The sequence below is a fragment of the Ursus arctos genome, unplaced genomic scaffold (assembly GCF_023065955.2).
Source record: "Ursus arctos isolate Adak ecotype North America unplaced genomic scaffold, UrsArc2.0 scaffold_13, whole genome shotgun sequence".
Lineage (NCBI taxonomy): Eukaryota > Metazoa > Chordata > Mammalia > Carnivora > Ursidae > Ursus > Ursus arctos.
Genome location: NW_026622797.1, coordinates 13,972,992 through 13,993,759, shown reverse-complemented (window position 1 = coordinate 13,993,759; position 20,768 = coordinate 13,972,992). Strand labels below are relative to the sequence as shown.

Genomic DNA, 20,768 nt, shown 5'->3' with positions numbered 1-20,768 from the left:
TTGGACAAAGTAAACAAGCAAACATACAAAAAACACATCAAACCAGACTCAATCTGATCCAACAAATTATAGAGTACTCAATCATTTCAAAGCTGACAGCAATTATGTCTCCATCTTGGGGGTAGATTATCTCTTAGTTATAGGATAAACCACTGCCTTAGTTATTTAATCATCAAGAAGAAAGACAAAAAGTTGGTTTCAAAAAGCTCAGTGGGATAAAACAAACAAACAAACAAACAAACATGCTGAGACAGGTCAAATTGCTTATTTGTGGGTTATTTCTTCTAGTGAGTACTTAGGACTTCCCTGTGACTGAAAGCGTGGGTGTTGCTGATAAGTGGTTAGGAGCCGAGGACCAAAAATTCATGAAGCTGCTTTCATAAGAGACTCAGTAAAACCCTGGGCCTAATATATACTTCTGTGAAGCTTAGCTGCCTATGGGTGTACACGCACACCCGTGTGCATGTGCGTGCACGTGCATGCCTGCTGCCCATGTCCATAAGGTGCTAGAGTGATGGCACAGAGCACACTCAAGCATCACAGAATGGCTTTGGAAACAGACCTTCCAGTGTTGGCAGCTGGAAAAGTGACACATGTCCTGATCCAGAGGCCAAAGATATGAGGTTGACCTTTTTTTTCTGCTGCAAGTGAAATATTTTCATTCTCATCTCAGAAGTAAGTGAGCACATTGCAAAGGCATGGGAAGTGTGTGTTTCCATTTCAGTTTGGGTGTGCCTGTAAAGGTGACCTCAGTGAGACTGTGAAGCCCAAGATGTGTGGGTTGCACGTGTTTTTGTAGGGATAGGATACAGACAGAAAGAGATGGATAAAGATGGGTATGGGGAAATTAAGATAGAGACAGAAAGGGGGTTGGGTGGAGGTATAACGGAGTAGGAGATAGGGTGGGAGAAATAGAGATGGTACAGGCATAGGAAAGAGGTGGGAGGAAGAATGAGAAAGGGCTAGAAATGAAAACTCAAATAGGAATGAAGGTGGGCAAAGGATGGGAAAGAGAGAGGAATGAGTGGGGAATCATGTGATTAGCTGCTAAGACAAATGCAGACAAACATTGACTCTACAGCCATCCTAAAACTCTGCCAAGGTAAGGCCATGGGGTCAGATTTGTTTTTTTTAATGTCTTCAAAATATGAGTCAGAAAAGGAAAAACAGTCTCAAATGAATGTGAGGGTTTTAGCTATGCTTGGCAAGATACTACAATGTCAGTATAAATAAGTTCAGGAGAGCAAGTATTGGTATCATGTGCTGCTTAAGTTTTTGGTTTTCAAGATGACCCAAGAAAGAAAGAAATCAAAATGCAGAGGAGAAAACAAACAAAACAAAACAAAATCTCTATCACATTAGGGTTATGATGGAGCAGTTGTGGAGGTAATAAGTTTCTGGGTTTTCTCAAAATAATACACTTGATACAAAAATTTGTGGAGTAGGGAAAACATATGGACTTTAGATTCATTTCTGGATTAAAATCTCAGTGGCACCCCTTACCAGGCATATGAAGATGTGTGTTACAAAATAACCCATGTAAAACACTTGACACAGTACCAGAAATTAATCATTCTTCCCCATGTGATATCCTTACTATTCTAACAAAATAAGATAAAGACTCTTTGCTGCTCTTGTATTAAAATGCACCTCTGTGTGGTACTCAGGGCTGTGCTTAGAGCTGTTTAGATTTATAAAGAAATTCCAAGAATCAGCATAGGCATTAAAGACTTTACATGGTTGCTGGGAAGATGAGATATACAGTACAAAACAATTTAAGCCATGCTCAACTTTTCCACCTATGCTACAGGTTCTGGAGAAGAGCTAAGATTTTGGATTCTACTTCACTAGACCAGGAAAGCCAGAGCAGACAGAGGGATGGCACTGGGGGAGGGGTGCAGGGGCAACCAGGACCATGCTTAGAGCGTCTGCTAGGGGACAGGCTGTTTCCCATGTGGCCAGAAATGACTTCGTGAGTGAGAGAGACTGGCACTATACATTAAAGGTAGGACTTAGATATTTAGATGGGAAATTACAGGGGTGACTTTATAAAGCAAGGCTAGAAAAGAGAACAGGAAAGGATACACATTTGTAGAGCCTATTCCAATAATCAGTTATTACATAAGTATGTAAAGTAACTTGGAACAATGATAAAATAATGATAAAAACATTTTTGAAGTAAGTTCTTGGCATATAACCCCTTCACAAAGGCTTTTCATATACTGTATGTCATGGCTTACACTCAAGATTTTCCCTTCAGGACACAGATGAGTGTATTTTAATAATTCTACTTTAAAAACTTTCACAAAGGTGTTCAACTCCTATTTTTAAAAATCTGAAAAAATTAATTATAAATTACTTTTGCCAATCAGATTAGAGTGTTAATAGTGTTAAGGAAATGGACATTCATACAAGCTCTTGGTATATATTAAAATTATAAACATTTATATCTGTTGACTATTGACCGACTTCTAGAATTTTATCCTAAGTAGAAAAATCACACAAGTGTACAAAGATATATGTCCAAGGACTTCAATGTAGTATTTTACATAAAATTAAATGATTGGAAACCACTTAAATGGCCATCAATAGGCGACTGGCTAATTTATGATTCATAATTTGTAAGTAATTATAATAATATTTATAATAAAATATTATTCAGCCATTAAAATTATTACATACCTCTGTATCTATTAACATGGAAATATCTACTGAGTGAAAGAGAGGCATACACAAAACCATTTTTGTGAAATTATGTGTGTCTGTGTGTAGAAAAATGGTAATCAACATGTTAGTGATGGTTATATCAATATCGTGAGATTGAAGGTGATTTCTACTTTCTTTACACTGTGTAAGAGTTTTATCATTAATATTACTTACAATTAGTGTGTAATCTTCTTAACAATATGAAAAAAAAAAACGATAACTCTATTTTCATTTCGGAAAAAAATAATGTTCCCCAATTAGTGACAATTCTGTAGCAAAGTAATGGCCGGCTGGCACCAGCCAAGACCAGAGAAAATGAGCCCCCAGAGGCATTTACAGCCTTTTCACAGGGCAGATTCTGGGGGCAACCAGTGTGCCGGAGAATTCCCTTCTCATCAAGCGGCTTTTGAAAAGAGATTATGGGAGAGACTATCCCAGTTTTTCCTGTATCTAGATGCATCGTTTAGTCTTCTGTCTTTACTGGACTGTGAGCTTCTCACGGCCTGGGAAAGTGTCTTACCAATATTTTCCTGTCTCCAAAACCTAGCTTAGGCATGCAGTAAGCAGTTAATTTGTACAATGGGACTGTAATAAATCGCCATGCTTTGTTTATTTCTGAACTGTAAAAGAGGCTTTGGGGAAGTCCCTAATGAAAAACTGCTCGTAGGTTTATGTCTCGCACACTGTAGGCACCACTCCCAGCAACAGGATCCATTAACTGAATTCAGACAACTGTCCTGTCATCTATATCTATTTTTACAAATGCAATGTTTTCTGGTTTACATATTTTTTTCATCTGCATATTTATGAGACTAATTTTATTTTAATGTTACCATACTGGGATTTGTTTTATAGTAGCATTTATGTTCAAAGTCATTACAATGTACAAATACACAGTCACCTGATACAACCTAATGTCGGTGTGGATAATTGCAGAATGTTTAGTCTTTTTAGTGTCCTGCCACCATGGTTACTTTCTATCAAACACCTAAGAGGGGACCCCAGTCGTGATCTACTCAGACTAAATTCTTTGCTCAAGACAGACCATTCCTTGTTCCTTTCTGTTCCAAATAGAAACAAACGCATAAAAAAAAATTGAGCACAAATTCTCCTTTCCATATGACATACACATTAGTACAGAAGAAATAATTGAACTATTTTGATGAGAATTCACAGAATTGACATGAAGTAACTGCTCTTGACTCTAGCTGTCCATTCATCTCTTCTCAGTGACAATGTGAGCAAATGGCACAGGTGGGCAACAGTTAAACTGACAGAACTGCCAATATCATTGATTAGTATTAGGGACAAGAGTGCCAGCAGTGTTTCTTTATTATACTTGGCATTTAATGATTTATTGGCTCCGAATAAGTAAACATATAACGGTAGGTAGTTTCCTTTACCTTGGCCAGATGAGAGTTGATCCATTTTGTGAAAGTACGTTTTTGTACTATCTCTTGCTCATCTAGAAGAAAAAAAATGAATCTAGTTAGATGACACAGTTTAACATGAAGTTGTATCCTAAAAGATATTAAGTTACAAAGTCTAGAAGTAATCATAATATTATTTTACCTTCTAACCCATTTTGCCAATTGTTATCTTGAAGGAAGTGTCAGTACAACTCCAATTTGACTCCTCCCTTAAACATTATCAGCAAATGCTTCAAAATTTTCAATGTGTTGGCCCTATGTTTACCTTCATTCACTTACTGAAAGCTCACTATACAATTATACCTCAATAAAGCTGTTTGGAAAAAGTTCACTGAGACCAACTAAGTGCCAAGTTTTATGTTAGGTGCAGAGACAGACAGAAAACAACAGGGCAATGTCTCCGCTATGAAAAATCTAGAAGTAGAGACAGACAAGCAAGGGCATATGTATAGTAGAGGATTATACAGTAATGTAAAAAGATAGAGCCGTGTATATGAGGCATTACAGGGGCTCCACCCAGACTGGATGACTTCCAAAGATCCCACCACTTCTTGAAGTCCATACCTTTGCGTAGGTGACTACAGGCAGTACCTGTGATTTGTTTCTAATCAACAGAATATGGCAAAGATGATGGGATGTCCCACCTATAAAGATGTTGCTTTAGGGACTCCTGGGTGGCTCAGTTAGTCACGTGTCTGCCTTCAGCTCAGGTCATGATTCCAGGGTCCTGGGATCAACTCCCGCATCGGACTCCTTGCTCACTGGGGAGCCTGCTTCTCCCTCTGCCTGTTGTTCTCCCTGCTTGTTCACTCCCTCTCTCTCTCTCTGACAAATAAATAAATAAAATCTTAAAAAAAAAAAGAAAGAAAAGAAAAGAAAACTTAAAAAAAAAAAAAAGATGTTGCTTTATGTTAGATTCCATCTTAGCTGACCAGAGTGAGAGATCCTCCTTCTGGCTTTGAAGAAGCAAATAGCCATGTTGTGAACTGTCCCTGGAGAGGGCCATGTGGCAGTGAAGAGTGAGCTGCTTTCAGTGAAGGGTGGTCTCCAGCCAAAAGCCAGCAAGAAGCTGGGGCCCTCAGTCACAGAGGCGCAAGGAAATGAACTCTGTTAAGAACCCAAATGAGTTCGAAAATGCATTCTTCCTTCTTTCAGCCCCTGGATAAAAATGCAAACCAGCTGATATTACGGACTTGTCTGCTTGATTGCAGACTTGTGTGACCCTGAGCAGAGAATGCATCTAAGCTAAGCTATGCATTGCCTCTCCTGACCCACAAAAGTTTGAGGATAACAAGTGAAAATTGTTTTTTGTTTGTTTGGTTGGTTGGTTGGTTGGTTTTTTTAGAGGGGGGAGAGAGAGTGGGAGGGTGGTGCAGAGGGAGAGATAGAATCTTTAAGCAGGCTCCATACCCAACTCAGAGCCCAAAGCAGGACTCAATCTCACAACCCTGAGATCATGACTGAGCTGAAGGCAGACCATGGTCAAGAGTCTGCTTAATTGACTGAGCCACCCCAGCACCCCTGAAAATTGTTTTAAATTGCTAAGTTTGTGGTAATTTCTTATGAAACAAGAGAAAACTAATATTGGGGAATAAAAAGAGGTAGGGTCCAGAAAGGCTTTAAGTAGAGACATAAAGATATAAAGGCCAGACATAAAGGAGCCAGTTTAGCATCTTTTAGACAGGGTGAATTTTATTCATTCTACCAACATCTACCAAGTGTCAACTGTCTGTAAAACACTCAATCAGATGTTGTGAGGAACACAGTTGAACAAGACATCATTTCAGTTCCTCACCCTTTCGGGGACAGTGTTCATTCAGATCTACATCCCTGAAGCTGACCTCTCCTGGGCTTCAGTTGAGAACACCTGACTGCCTATGAGAATATAAGCCCTACGAGGACAGTAACTTAGTTCCCAATACCCACAAATATGACCAAAAAAAAAAAAATACTGTTCAATGAAGGAATGAAGAAAATTAATAACAAATCATTTTAATTTGGAGAAATTTTGGATATATCCATAGAATTTACAGAATGCCATTATTTCTAATGTACTTTAATCATGTGCTTTTAAACTTTCAAGTGCATACCAAAAACAAACCAGTATAATAATAGGCAACACTTTTTACATACCAGACACAGATGTTTATTTTCTTTCTTTTGTTTGTTTTTAAAAGAATTTAAGAACTATATGGAATGTTTAAAGGGCTGAGTTGGAAAGAAGATAGATTTCTGTCCATATCTTTCCCAGATATAATCTCAAATTGAACTATAAAAGAGCTGGAAATATAGCCTCTTTGTGTTCTAAAAAAAAGAAAAAAGGTAATGGAATTGGATGAATGCCTGACAATGTCATGTCAAACTTTGCTGAAAGCTAAATTCTAATAATTTTATTTGATTTATTAATTTTTTTGGATTACATATCTTCCTTTGAGTTATGATACAATTGACTCTAACCAAAATACATATTTTTTAGACCTTTCATGATAGGAATGGCCTGTTACATTGAGGATTAGATGACAACTAAATGTAGAGGGAAAAAAAAACATAATTTATTGGAAATTATAGAAAGTAAGTTTTAAAATACTAAAATGACATGCTTTGGGACAAATTTTTAAAATATCACTCCATTTTGTATGTTTTTTGACCAGGAAAAAAATGAAGAATAATTTATTGTATCAAAAGTGTGACTGTATTGTCAAATGCTAACTGAATCAATTAGCACAAAAGCAGCTTATTGTCACCTATAATATATAAATTCTGTGCTCTAACATATGACTCATAATGTTTCAAAGTCTTCTTATTTGCGGTATGGGAAGTGATAATGCAAATTTAACTTCTGGTTCCAAATGCATTTAATTATTTCTAGTGGTGTTATTTCCCCAGCGAATCAAAGTAATTATTGATGGGTCGGTTTGAAATGACTCAGCAAGCAAATACTCTGGATGAATCTACATGTATGTAATCATCCCTTCATCAAAATTATTAATGTCTTCTTTCCCTACAGAAATATTCCTGGTTTGGGGTGCCTGGGTGGTGCAGTCATTAAGCATCTGCCTTCAGCTCAGGGCGTGATCCTGGCATTCTGGGATCAAGCCCCACGTCAGGCTCCTACTCTGGGAGCCTGCTTCTTCCTCTCCAACTCCCCCTGCTTGTGTTCCCTCTCTCTCTGGCTGTCTCTCTCTCCAACAAATAAATAAATAACCTTAAAAAAAAGAAAGAAATATTCCTGGCAAAGTCAGGGTACTGTTTATTTTTTAAAAGATTTTATTTATTTATTTCAGAAAGCTTGTGAGAGAGAGAGATCTGAGCAGCAAGGAGTGGTAGAGGGAGAAGCAGACTCCCTGCTGAAGAGGGAGCCTGATGTGGAACTTGATCCCAGGACCCTGGGATCATGACCTGAGCTGAAGGCAGATGCTTAACTGACTGAGCCATCCAGGCACCCAGGGTACCATTTATTCTTCTGAGCCATTCTTTTTTTTTTTTTTTAATTCTAGTATAATTAACATACAGTGTTATATTAGTTTCAGGTATATCCAGGCACTGATATTTCTGTCTCTATGTCTCTATATAGATCCCATTATATTTTAATTAAACCAATTATTATATATCATATGTAATATATACTTACTAACTCATTTAATTCTTCTAACAAATCTTCAAGCAGGAACTATTATAATGCCATTTCACAAATAAGAAAATCAAGGCACATAGAAGTTAAGCATTTTTACCAAAGCCACCCAGTGGCAGAGCCAAGTGTTTGCCTTCACAAGTCAGGTTCTTACACCATTATACTACTGCCCAAGGATAGCACAGAAAGTACTATATTAGTCATATCAAATATTAATCATATTAAAATGATAAATTCATAGTTAAATCACTTTGAGTTTGACCTTAAAATCTTTAGGTTCTATAAATAAAGTCATGTAGCAGCAGAATAATCTTAATAATCAAACTAGATTTGATGGAATTCAGAACTTCTATAATATATAAAATCCAATTCTAAGTTTAAAATAGACTATAAGTACAGCTAGAGTATATATAAAATCTTAAACTCAATTTGAGATGATGCACAATTTTATTAATGTTACAAGACATCAATGTTTTAAAATCTTAAATTGGCACAGTGTTAGTATATAAGTCATAAATTTAGGTAATAATCTATTGATATTACTTCCTAATTTTACATTATTATATTTTTACTACTGCCACCTTTAATGAAACAATACTGCTATTATAATGGTTTCATCTGATGGTAAATCTCTGAGTTTATATTTAGACTTTGGCTAAAGGGCCTTTTTTTAGAAAGCTCAATTATGGGTATTTTTGTAGCATTCATTGTATATATCTAAGTGCAAATTCTCTACATGTTTCCATTTATATTATGGCTGCAAAAGCAGGGTTTATTGGGTCCTAGAAATCTGCTTTTTTAGATCATCAGACACAGCCAACTGAATTCTAAGTAAATATTTTCTGATTTTACTTACTACATTCCCCAAATAAAGAAAAAATTTTAAAACATCATGTCAGCAAATATTCATTTTTTATACAAAAATCTAAATAATTTAGCCCAACATTCGGTAATTAAATCTTATACCAATAGCATAAAATGTTTGAATCATGGAATTAATATATAACTTGAAGTGAATGTCTACCACATTGCATTAAAACAACATTATGAACAATAGCACTGCCCTATAAAGCTGTTGATGAAGAACTGACCTAACTTACATGATATAGGTTTATGGTTCTTATGGATATGTAGTTATACTTAAAGAAGCTTTAAAGAAGCATTAAGTCTATTTAACTGTTACTCTTACAGTGATTTTTCTATCTTCCACTTTTCAGAGAAACAACATGATATGGTCTTACCAAGTGTCCATATGTATGCATGCTAAATATTTCCACTAAAATTATAAAAAGAGTAATTCATTAAGACATTTAGCTGAACATGCATGTTAGTTGTAAACACAGAAAAGTTTGTCTACGTCACCCATGTGAACTTAGATCTCCAGTTCAAGGAATCACAGAGAATAAGAAGTGAATCCTGTTTATAAATGTTAATCCCTAATTTCTATTAATGCAAACTAAAATCCACCTAGCTCTTAAGCCAGTCATTTGGAGGTCATCCTTGGGTCTTTACTTATCCTCATCTCCCACAACAAATTCATACGGAATTGTTGTTGGTTTCATTTCCCAATATCTCATCTAAATCAAGATCAGCCTAGTGAAGACACCATCATCTTTTGGATGCCTGTTCATTTCCACCACTAGAATCTAAGCTTTAGATGAGACGGCATGGACCATGTCTGACTTACCATCACTGTCTTATTCATTATTGCTTAGTAGATGCTTAATAAAGAAATGAATGGATGCATTTGCTAAGGAAGCACTAGAGACTAAAAATCCGGCCCTGCTCCAAGGAACTGGTAATAAATGGAAGAGAGAAGTATGCAAATAATAGCTCAAGGCAATGTGTCAGCTACTGTAATGGAGGAACATAAAAAAAGTTGAGGGAATATAAATACAGGAGCAAGTAATTCTCTTATAGGGTAAATGGCACAGGCTGGAAGATTCAGTTCAAACATCAGATAAGTAGAAATTTGAAGGAGGTAGAGAAATTTTTAGGAGAAAGAGGCAGTCTTTTAAAAGCATGGAATGAAATATTAAAGTGACAGTAAACATCTGTTATGGCTGGATTATAAAGTGGAGAGGGTTTAAGAAGGGTTAACAAGGAAGTAAGCCTGGAGAACAGGTAACAATCAGGTTATTAAAGTCTTTGAATAGGATGCCATGGATGTGGTCTCTATCTCATGGACAATGGGGAGCCATCAACAGTTTTAGACAGGACAAAGACATGATCATACGAGACCTGAGACACAGAAATATATATTCCAATGGCAGAGTAGAGGCTTAACTGAAAGGAGAAGAGGCTGGGAGCAGGGAGGATATTTGGGAATATACTAGCAGAACACATGTTAAAGGTGATGAATTCTGTTCTCAGGAGGTGCTAAGAGGGCCATGAGATGGCTGCACGATAACTATGAGAAGCAGACAGAGAGGAGCTAGGGGTGCTTTCTAGGTTTCCATCATAGGTAACTGCATAATGATGTCACTATCCAAGGAAGGAAAGAGAAGCAGCAAGCCCCAGATGCATTGCAAATGCGTCATGAAATATCTGGGTAAGATGGCAGCGTCCGCACAAAGAAGAGGTGAGAATTCAGAAGCTGGCTTAGGAGGTGGGTGCTCCACAGGGAAGAACTTGTAATAGGCTCCAACTTAAGGCCAGGTTTTGATCCAAATATTACTGGGCAAAAGAAGCTCAATCTCTCCTCCTCTCTAAACTTGAACCTTGATTGTTTTCTAAAGGCCCGACTGTGTGAGGGGAAAAGAAAAAAAAAAAAACAACTAGTTATGGATATTAAGTCCTTCACCCCTGAGGTCTCCATCACTGGTTCTGTTTCAAAGGCAGCTGGTCCAACAGACCTCAGGAGCTGGAAGCTGTTAGGCCTTAAGAGGTCTATATTGGAAGGCTATTGTACAAGCATGGCCCTGGATAATGCTGTTATAAGAAATAATCCCAGAAATTCCAAGGCACTACCCATCTCTAGAAACTAGTAAAAGATGAAGGGAGCTGGCTCTGATATTCAATTTCTCTATTTCTTTTTCCTGTTATATAATTTTAAAGTATTTTGCTATTTCAGGATAAGATCATGACACATGCAGAAATGAAGCCCAATTTAGCAACAGTGATTAAATTTGACCATTAACAAACTGTCACACCTGACTATAGTCAACAGTTTTCCTCCTGATGAGTCATAATAACAGTGACTTGCTGATTTTGCACAACTGTTGTTTGTCCCAAGTGACTTACAAATATAAGCAAAGAGGCTACTGTAAAAAGTGGCCTGGGTTATTTGAAGCCTTTGCAATCAATCATGAAAATTTTACTGCCTGCAAACATGTTAATTATATTTTCATTTTACCATATATAATATGTAAAACTGTGAAAGAGAGTCCTATGGTTGTTAGCTTTTAAATAGCATTACTAAATTTAAAAAAATTAAAATACACGCCAATGTCCTTCTAACAGATGGTGAGTTTTTTATTTGTTTTAAAGATTTTATTTATTTATTAGAGAGAGGAAGCAAACACGAGTAGGGGGCAGGGACAAAAGGAGAGGGACAAGCCAACTTCCCACTGAGCAGGGAGCCTGACTCAGGGCTTGATCCTCAGGGTTCAATCCCAGGACCCCAGGATCATGACCTGAACCCAAAGCAGACATTTAGCTGACTGAGCCACCCAGGTACCCCCTAAAAGATGGTGTTTTTAAAAATACTAACAATAATTGAAGTTAGAATATTTCAATATATTTAACAAATCTTCTATAAGAACTTATTTCTGAGAGAGCATTTCATAAATGGGTAGGCACATAAAGATGTATATTTTTATCAGAGTCATGAACAATCATAAAGATCAAAATACGGAACTCCTGGGTGTATCCATCCTTATTCAAATTATGTTAATATAAAAATACCAATAAGAAAGACTGTTAAAGTATACATAATTGTTAAGTCTGAAATTGTTATATCTTTTACAAAAATATTAGTGTATCATATATTAATACATTGGAAGCCTACAATAGGTTATGATTAACGTTTTTTGTTTTTTTGCAGACTACCATTTTATTCTTTAGGTACTTTAATGACATGGATGGCTTAAATAAAAGTATTACAGATTTTAGTTACCTGAAATACAGATGCTATAATTTAAAACAAAAATTTTAAATCATAATTTCCTAGCTATATTTAATAAAGTTTTGTTCATTATTTCTGATGCAGAAGATTTCACCTCAGTAAAAAGTTGGAAAGAAATTTTAAAGTAAACAAATTGAGGGCTTCAGAGGGGAGGGGGTGGGAGAATGGGATAGGCTGGTGATGGGTAGTAAGGAGGGCACGTATTGCATGGTGCACTGGTTGTTATACGCAACTAACGAATCATCGAACTTTACATCAAAAACCAGTGACTAACATAATATAATAAAAAATATTATTATTAAAAAAAAAGAAATTTTAAAGTAGAAAGTAGACTGAACTTTCTGACACAACCAAATGACATGGCTACATAATGACATGGTGACTAACATAATATAATAAAAAATATTATTATTAAAAAAAAAGAAATTTTAAAGTAGAAAGTAGATTGAACTTTCTGACACAACCAAATGACATGGCTACAAAGGAAAAGACAACAAAAACATAGGGTGACAATGTAATCATAATTAACTAAATAATAGTCACAGTGAGAAGGCCTCAACCAAATTATTGTTTTGGGATCAGAACTGTATTGTCCCAATTGTAGATCTACAGTTGCTAAAATCATCACTATGTCATACATGGGTAGGGTTTACGGTATGTTGACTATGTCAACATATGAAATAGAGGTTATAATTACCCAATGTTCAGATTTGTAAGTTAAACATATAAATGAAAAAAAAAATTTACAAAACCAGGCTGTGGCTGATTATGAAATATGGACACAAATTCCTCTTATCTTGATCATCATAGCCTTTGCAATCAGATTTTGCTGTACCTCCTATCAACACCTAGAGCGGATTTCCCCACCCCTTGAATCTAGATTGGCCTTGAGACTTGCTTTGACCAATAATGTGGCTGACATGATTTTATATGACTTCTGAGGCTGGGCCTTGAAAAGCCCTGAGGATCCATTTTGGCTCTTAGAACTCTGCCCTGAGACCACACACAAGGAAGCTGATCTAGCATCCTAGAGAGAAAAAGTCACGTTGAAGAGAACTGAGACAGGTGACAGCCAGCACCAGCTGTCAGACATCCAAGTCAGTGGACCTACTGGTCCTGCTGATCTTCCAACTGAATGCATCCAAGTAAATATGCTCTGGCTGCAGTCAGCAGAGGAAACACCCAGCCCACCCACAGGAACATGAAAAATCATAATGTGTTACTGCTTTAAGCCACTAAGTTTTGGTGGCAGTTTAGCAAAGACTAAGTGAAAAGGAAACTGCTACTGGGAATATAGGGCTGTTTAACAAAAATCTAAAACATGTGGTGTTGGCCTTGGGACCAGGTGGGAAGGAGGCTGGTAGGACACCAAGAAACTGTTGGTAGAGATTGAAAGGACAGCGGCGCACTGCTCTCGGAGATCGGAAGGAGAGCCACATATATTTTATGTTTTATATATTCTGTCATCGGTAGTAACCTGAACTTGTGCTTTGGCTAGAGAAGTTTCCCTGCAGAAAGCTGAAAGTATCAACTGCCTTCTACTTTTTCATTTGTGTTGGATTAGAAAATTGTCATTTCCAGTCTTTCCTGGAAAAATATTTGCAAAGTAAAAAGTAGCTTCAGGGTAATGATGAATTAAGAGTGTGACTGTAAGATCCATTGTTAAGAACTCAGAAAGATTTAAGGTAGTGCCTACTTGACCTTCTCAACTGGACAAACAAGTTTCTAAGAATCTTAAGGACACTGCCCACAGCAGCCTTACATGTGGTCCAAATTTTTTTTTTTTAATTTTGGATTTGAGGGGCACCTGGGTGGCTCAGTCCATTAAGTGTCAGACTCTTGATTTCAACTCAGGTCATGATCTCAGGGTCATGAGATTGAGCCCCACAATGGGCTCTGCACTCAGCAAGGAGTCTGCTGGAGATTCTCTCCTCTTCCTCCTGCCCCTATCCCTGCTTGCGCATGCACCCTCTCAGATAAATACATAAACAAATTTTTTTTAAAAAATGGATTTTGGATTTGAGTAGCACTACAGTCAATCTACTTTGGATTTGAATGAACTCCAAGCAGATTTTTAGGAAGTCAACAAATCTGTTCAGCTTTGAGAGAGAGAGAGAGAACGAGTACAAGCAGAGGGAAGGAGAGGGACAAGCAGATTCCAGATTCCTCTGCTAAGCGCAGAGGGCAATGCAGGGCTTCATCTCAAAACCCTGAGATCATGACCTAAGCCAAAATCAAGAGTCGAATGCTCAACCAACTGAGTGACCCAGGTACCCCAAGTCAACAAATCTATCAAGCAAAAACACCACCACCTTGGACTAAAGTTACAGGAGAGTTCAAAATGAAGACAAGACTTTGGAAACACAACTTTATATGACTAGGAAGAAGGCAGAGGAGACTATCAGCCATAACATGAGCCACTTCTTATAAAAAAGACAGGGAATATCACTGGCCCCAGATTAATGGGACTAGCCACATGTGCCTAGTTGGATTTCAGAACTATTTCAGACCATGACTGCTATCTCTTTTCCATTCTTTGAACAGAGGCGTCTAGTGCACTGGCCCTGGCCCCTGTCTCATCATTGTGTACTGGATGAATAAGGTGCAGTCACTTCTATTTTTAGTTCATAGGCCTGCGGGTTGAGAAGAATTATACTTGAGGAGCCTCGTTTGTATGTAGACCAAATGCTGATCATAGGACACTGGATTTGGAGCTTTCAACACCATTGGATGAGATTTTCAATGTCTTGAGAGGCGGTGAATGTATTTTGATGTAGAAAGAATATAAATAATAGTGACCAGAGGACAGATTTTAAATTATGGCCACAAAAAAATACATACACAGTATGTATCCTCTTTTGCAATGTGACTTTGTTCTTTCCCTCATCAAAGGGTAAAATTGATTTCTGCTCTCCTTGAATCTGATCTTGTATTACCCTTGCTTTGATCAATAACACAGTAGAATTGACTTTATGCCATCTGATTCTAAGCCTTAAGAAGTCTTGTACTTTCTGTATTAGCTGTCTTGGATTTCTGTCTTAAATCCACCATGTAAGGAAAGACGTCTGTATGGGAGGACAAGAGTCCATGAGGAGAAGAATTGAGATGCCCGATCGTATAGCTAGAGCCAACTGCCAGACACATGGGTGAGGTCATTTTGGACCTAGTTCAGCCAACCCTGCAGATGAACTCATCCCAGATGAAGCCAGAAAATTGAGACCTAAGGATTCAAGGTTGATGCATCTCTTACCTCTTCTCTCCCATACCCCATGAAAAATGATGAATTATGATTATTTTAAGTTTGGAGTGGCTTATTATACAGTGATATCTAGCTAAAACAAAGGCATCTACTTGTATGATAGACACACAAGTAATCCTTCTTTTCCTTCCCCATTACTCTGTCTTCTGCAATAGGTCTCTCGGCTTGCTTGGTTGTGTCCACTTCCTGGGCCTTTGATGCTCTGATCAGATGAGTCAAGGAGAAAAGTGTGTCAAGGAACAATAACACCCAAAGTTATTCTCCATATATTTAAGCATAGATTAACTGAGGAGGACAGAAGAGGAGAGAAGATCAACAGCTATCAGAGGAGTGGGCTTGAGGAAACAGAGGAGTAAAGAGAATTTTTAGGGAGTTTTGCCTCTGTTGAGAGCTCTGATCATTGCTTCAATTTTTTTTTAAAGCAAATGTCAGTAAAGACATATTGCTCTTAAGATTTTTAGAACTGGAATTGCCTTTCTTTAATGTGGAACCAGTGACCAGATTTAAAAAGCCCTGTTTCATTAAAGTTACTTTTGCAAAATCTAGTAACATCTCTCTATCAATCTGAGCCCTATTCTAACCTAATTACCACCAAATTCACTTGCTGATTATTTGACTCATTTATTTAATGAATACCATCGCGCCCCTCCTGTGAGCTGACACCCTAGTCTGACCCGCTGTGGACGCCATCTGAGAGGATGGTATGGCTCCTTACACTCCAGTAGGGAGAACAGGAATCATAAAGACACAGCACAGCCCAGGCTCTGTACATGCAGCACAGAGAACAATGACATGGAATATGTGAGCGGATTAAAAAAAAAAAAAGACCGCAGTTATGAAATTAAAGGCAACTTGAACAGTAGAAAAAGTGAAAGCCAACCCCTACAGTTTGCTTGCATAGGAGCTACGTGGAAAATGCTGCTTCTACAGATTTTTTTAAATAAAGTCACATGATAAATAAAAAGTGAGAACAGCTGATCTCCTTGAAGGATTACTTCCAATTAGCACAGAAACCTTTAGAAAAGTTTCAAGCCGGTGCTGGATGAACTTGCCACACGTAGCTCCCTAATTGTAAAAAGTGGCACATCTCCTGATTTTGCAAGAAAACTACCACAACGTTGAAATCTTTTCCTGTTGTGAGTGCTTAGCAATACGAGTGCAGCAGAAGGAAAGCAGGTATTGGAAAACGTCGTAAAATACCATCTTCATGCAACCATTTTATTTTAACGTTACATTGTACTTCAACACTAGTATTTCAATCAATCAAAATACAGTGTTTCATTTTGGGTAGAGAGAGTGGAGAGTAGTTGATCACAGTGTTCACATATTTTATGTTTGATATTTAGACTAGGCTTTAACAAAAAAATAGTTCTTTCAGGGATGCCTGAGTGGCTCAGTCAGCTAAGTGTCTAGCTTTGGCTCAGGTCATGATCCCAGGGTCCTGGGACCAAGTCCCACATCGGGCTCCTTGCTCAGCAGGGAGCCTGCTTCTCCCTCTCCAGCTTCCCCTGCTTGTGCTCTCCCCCCCCCCCCGACAAATAAATGAAAACAAAACCAACAAACATATTCTTCTTTCAAATAAATATGACTTTTTCTTAGCTAGGACCTCCAGAGTTCAGTTGTTTTGTTTTGTCTCACTACATTACTATCCTTTGTCTTACGCAGGTTTAGGATTACAATCCCACATTTGGGGATTTTGTATTTTAAAATACTGCTAATGTAATTTCTTATTCTCAACCTGTGATCTAGATTTTCTTTTTCTCCCTCTTCATTATTTTTATCAATAGCTGAACACAAATACAATAATTTGACACAATTTCACTTCTATTTTACATTGCATGTCCTCTTCTGAAGGAAAGAGAGCTACAGTTTTAACAGTGAAATTCCTAAATTTGAAGTGGAGGCAAAAATAATAAAAGCTGAAAACAGTAAAAGTGAAAAATAAGATCAAATCACAAAGTTTGAGGGGGAGATGCCAGAAATTCCAATCTCAAACATAGTCAATCCTGGATCATGACATTCAGTCAGCCACTTGGAAAACCTGCATTCAGGGTGCAATCCCAAACAGAGCAGTAGATGGTGCATAGTTTTTGGTTGCTTCAGGACCGGAGTGACAACAGTGACCTTTGTCATAGAGAAAATCTGCTGGATCTCAGAACCTGTGACCACTGTACTGGCTGCAGAGGCTTCCACTTGAGACACCAGCTGGTGACTATCACAAAGAATTTCCTCACATGGTCAAGCGTATTTGTAGAGTAATGTATTATTTTAAGTTTTTAAAATAATAACATTATGCTATCATCTATTTAGAAAGTATCGTGTGGCAGGCATAATGCTATATACATTCATTATACATATTATCTAATTTAAACTTGTTAACAACCCTGGGAGGAAATATCCCTCCACCTGGATTTTACCTGTAAAAATAAAAAGGGCTATCAAGGTTCATCGACTTGCTTCAGGTGACACAGACACTCAGTGGCACAGCATGGCTCTGTGTCTCTCCAAAGTCTGTGGCTTCTATCACTTCACTCTACTTGCACATCCAAATTGTCCATCAGGGTTTCCAGAATACTATTATTTATATTGTCTGTTACCAAAACCTAGACATAGTCAACAGTGATACTATCCCCAACTCACAGATGAAACAACAAAGTTTCATAGATAAATTGTATCAGCAAATGAGTGTCAAAGCCAAACTAATAAGTCTGACTCCTTGTCCCCCCTGCACCATATTAGCAACAAATTCACAGAATCTAGCCAATAGATAGAGCACCTCCACGCTAGGTCATGTTTGTTCCACCACCTTCTTGAGCTATAAGCTATAAGGGCTTCTTCTCTCCATTGATACCTTGACCTGTTGTCTTCGGTTCTCCAACCTTTCCCATCTCGTTATTCTCCATCTCTGTATGTGTATCTGCCTTGGTGTTATCAGGCCAACAGGGAAACCAACTCTAGAAGAAATTTTGTCAGCAGGAGGTTTTTTGGGGATGTGCGCTCAGAAACAATATTTTTAAGGGTGTGAGGGAAGCAGCATTGGGCAGATAGAGACATTGAACTGAGATGCAATTATGTCTCTGAAGCTGGGATCTCTTCCAGAGATGTCCTAAATTGAGGTGAGGGGCCAGGGCTTTGTACCCAGGCGCTGACCACTCACCGGATATGGGCTGCCCTGGGGAAGGGTATAACTAGGATGAGACAGATCCCTCAGGCTGAAGACATATCCTGGGGAGGGGCTCAGCTATGAGCCTCCAGCAGGCAAACTCTGGGTGGCTGGGGGAATGAGAGCCCCAGGACTGAAGGATGGGACTTGCTCTGTACAGCACAGCTTGAGCTCTATCTGCCACAAAGAGGAAAGTGCAAAGAAAGGGGCAGGGTCACACTTCTGATGAGATAGTCAATTACACAAGTTCTCCAAATCGTCCAGATGATTTAGTCCTACCAGTTTGAATGCTTTCTCACTAATTCATATACTTTCTCAATCCAGCCAACCAAGCTTGGTTCTGCCTTTCTGCCCTCTGGGCCTTCCTACCTGAGGGACCTTTCTACCTCCCCAACCAGACAACTCCAGCAACCGCTGGCTAGTCCTGCCCTCTGTCTGGCCTCCATATTGCCATCCTTTCTGTCAGATTCTTTCCCCTGTGGGTGATGCTGATCTTCCAGCTTCTAAACATCATCAGCCAGGAGCCTATGCAAATAAGAAACAGAGTGTCCAACACTGGCCTGTAGGCAGGACCTGGGCCCAAAATGTGTTCTCTTTCACCGATGTTCCAAGAAAATATTTTAACTTGCATGTTTTGGGGTGAGACTTAATATTTCCCAGTTTTACTCAATTTTCTTAGACCAGTTGCTTCACAGATCACCTGAAGGTAACTGAGTTTAAGACATTTAGAAAAAAGGAAGACTTGACTTCGATATACGCACAGGTGGAAAGTGAGGTAAGGGGGGCAATATGATGAGAAATCTTAGGAAGAGGTAACAAGCAGAATAAAGACTCTCCCAATTTAAAAAGAAACTATTATAAGTATTAATACAACTATTTTAATTACATCCTTAGAGAAAGAATATATAATATATAAACTATACAGATTATATCATACATAATAATGTATAATATATAATATGTTACATTAATATATACTATATTAATTATATTAATTACAAAGTATAATATTATATGGTTGTTATATGGCTGCTTTAATTATATCCTTGAGAAAAGTAGAAGAGCTTTTCTGTTCTACTTTCTCCACCCCATCTCCCAGTATTTTAAATCAGCATAAATGTAAGTAAGTACATTTCAACTGAATTATTTCATGGAAACTCAGAACAACCAGGACTAAACATTACTTGTAATTATATAAAGATTTAAATCAAGAGAACAGTTTGATAAATGTATATAAAATGTAAGATTTTGGTGTTTTCATACACAACCAAACACCAGATTCCAAATATCAATCAGCTATAAGAATACATGGTACCCTTTATATAAAACTTCAGAAATCACCAGAATCTAGGTCAAGAACAAACTTGTTGCTACCAGGATAGTCCATGTAGCCAAACGTTAGCATAAGACTTGCTATTGTATCTACATTTATTTCTTAGTAAGAAAAATGTCTCTGCTACCTCATTATTTTTGGAGGTCTCATCACTGAAAAAAAAGTTGCCGTGACCCCAGAGGCAAACTAGAATGCATCTGGGTACTATCTTCTACCTAAACATAGTGGTAAGGTGGTGAAATTCTGAGGCATCCTTACATTTTATAAAGGTCTGAAAACGAGATAAGATGAAATAATTTCATTACATTCAGATGAAGATATGAAATAAGTAAATGTACTTTAAAAATTAGAATTTAAAAACAATAATACTGGAAGTAAAAAGAAAATTAAATCATTAACAGACTGTGACCAATTCTTGACCAGAGATTCAGGTTTCAAGGGTATTTTTGTTCATTAGTTGGAGGAGATATTCGGTTCTGTTACAAATGGCAGATACTGACGCATTGATGTCTTAAGTTTCAGAGACCACTTCTTCAGAACATACAAATATCAATCATCTAAATTCCTACACTAAAATTTGGCCTTTATCTTATCTTAGCATTCCTAGTAAGCTTTCACTGTCCAAGCTTACACTGTAAATACTGCCTTTAGGTTTTCCAGAATCATGAACATAGACCAGAACTACTCATTTCACTTCCATTAGTGTTCAATTCAGGTAAAATCGGAAGAAAATATTTTTCAACTTCGAGCTGTTTTAAAATCTATTTTATATAATCTCAATGTTTCTGAATCAGGCATTCAGACTGGAATTATATTAAAAGAGAAAGTACCCACACTCATGTGCGCGCGCACGCACACACACACACACACACACACACACACACACACAGAGAGAGATACACACGCAGACAACAATAACAAAAGTACCTTTTATCGCACCAGGAGTCTTGAAGTTTGTTTTTATCATATCCCACCTATTATTGTTACTTTTGGAATTTGTCCTAATTCAATCAGTATCTAAATCAAACACAGCTTTCACCAAGGGAACTTTCAACTCGGCTAGCAGCATTCTCCCTAAAGTATCCCTATAGCAACGCCTCTATAAAAGCATATTATTCTC

At 37.6% G+C, this 20,768-nt stretch overlaps 1 protein-coding gene across 23 annotated transcripts in view; it reads right to left on the bottom strand.

Moving 5' to 3' along the window:
- The window catches only part of SYNE1 (spectrin repeat containing nuclear envelope protein 1), a 447,744-nt gene that overhangs the window by 360,110 nt on the left and 66,866 nt on the right, over positions 1-20,768 (bottom strand). For all 23 annotated transcript variants that reach the window (XM_026505077.4, XM_026505081.4, XM_026505085.4 and 20 more), the window contains exon 3: positions 4,110-4,171. In XM_026505077.4, coding sequence (XP_026360862.3) covers positions 4,110-4,171 — 62 coding nt within the window. The remainder of the gene's footprint in view (positions 1-4,109; positions 4,172-20,768) is intronic.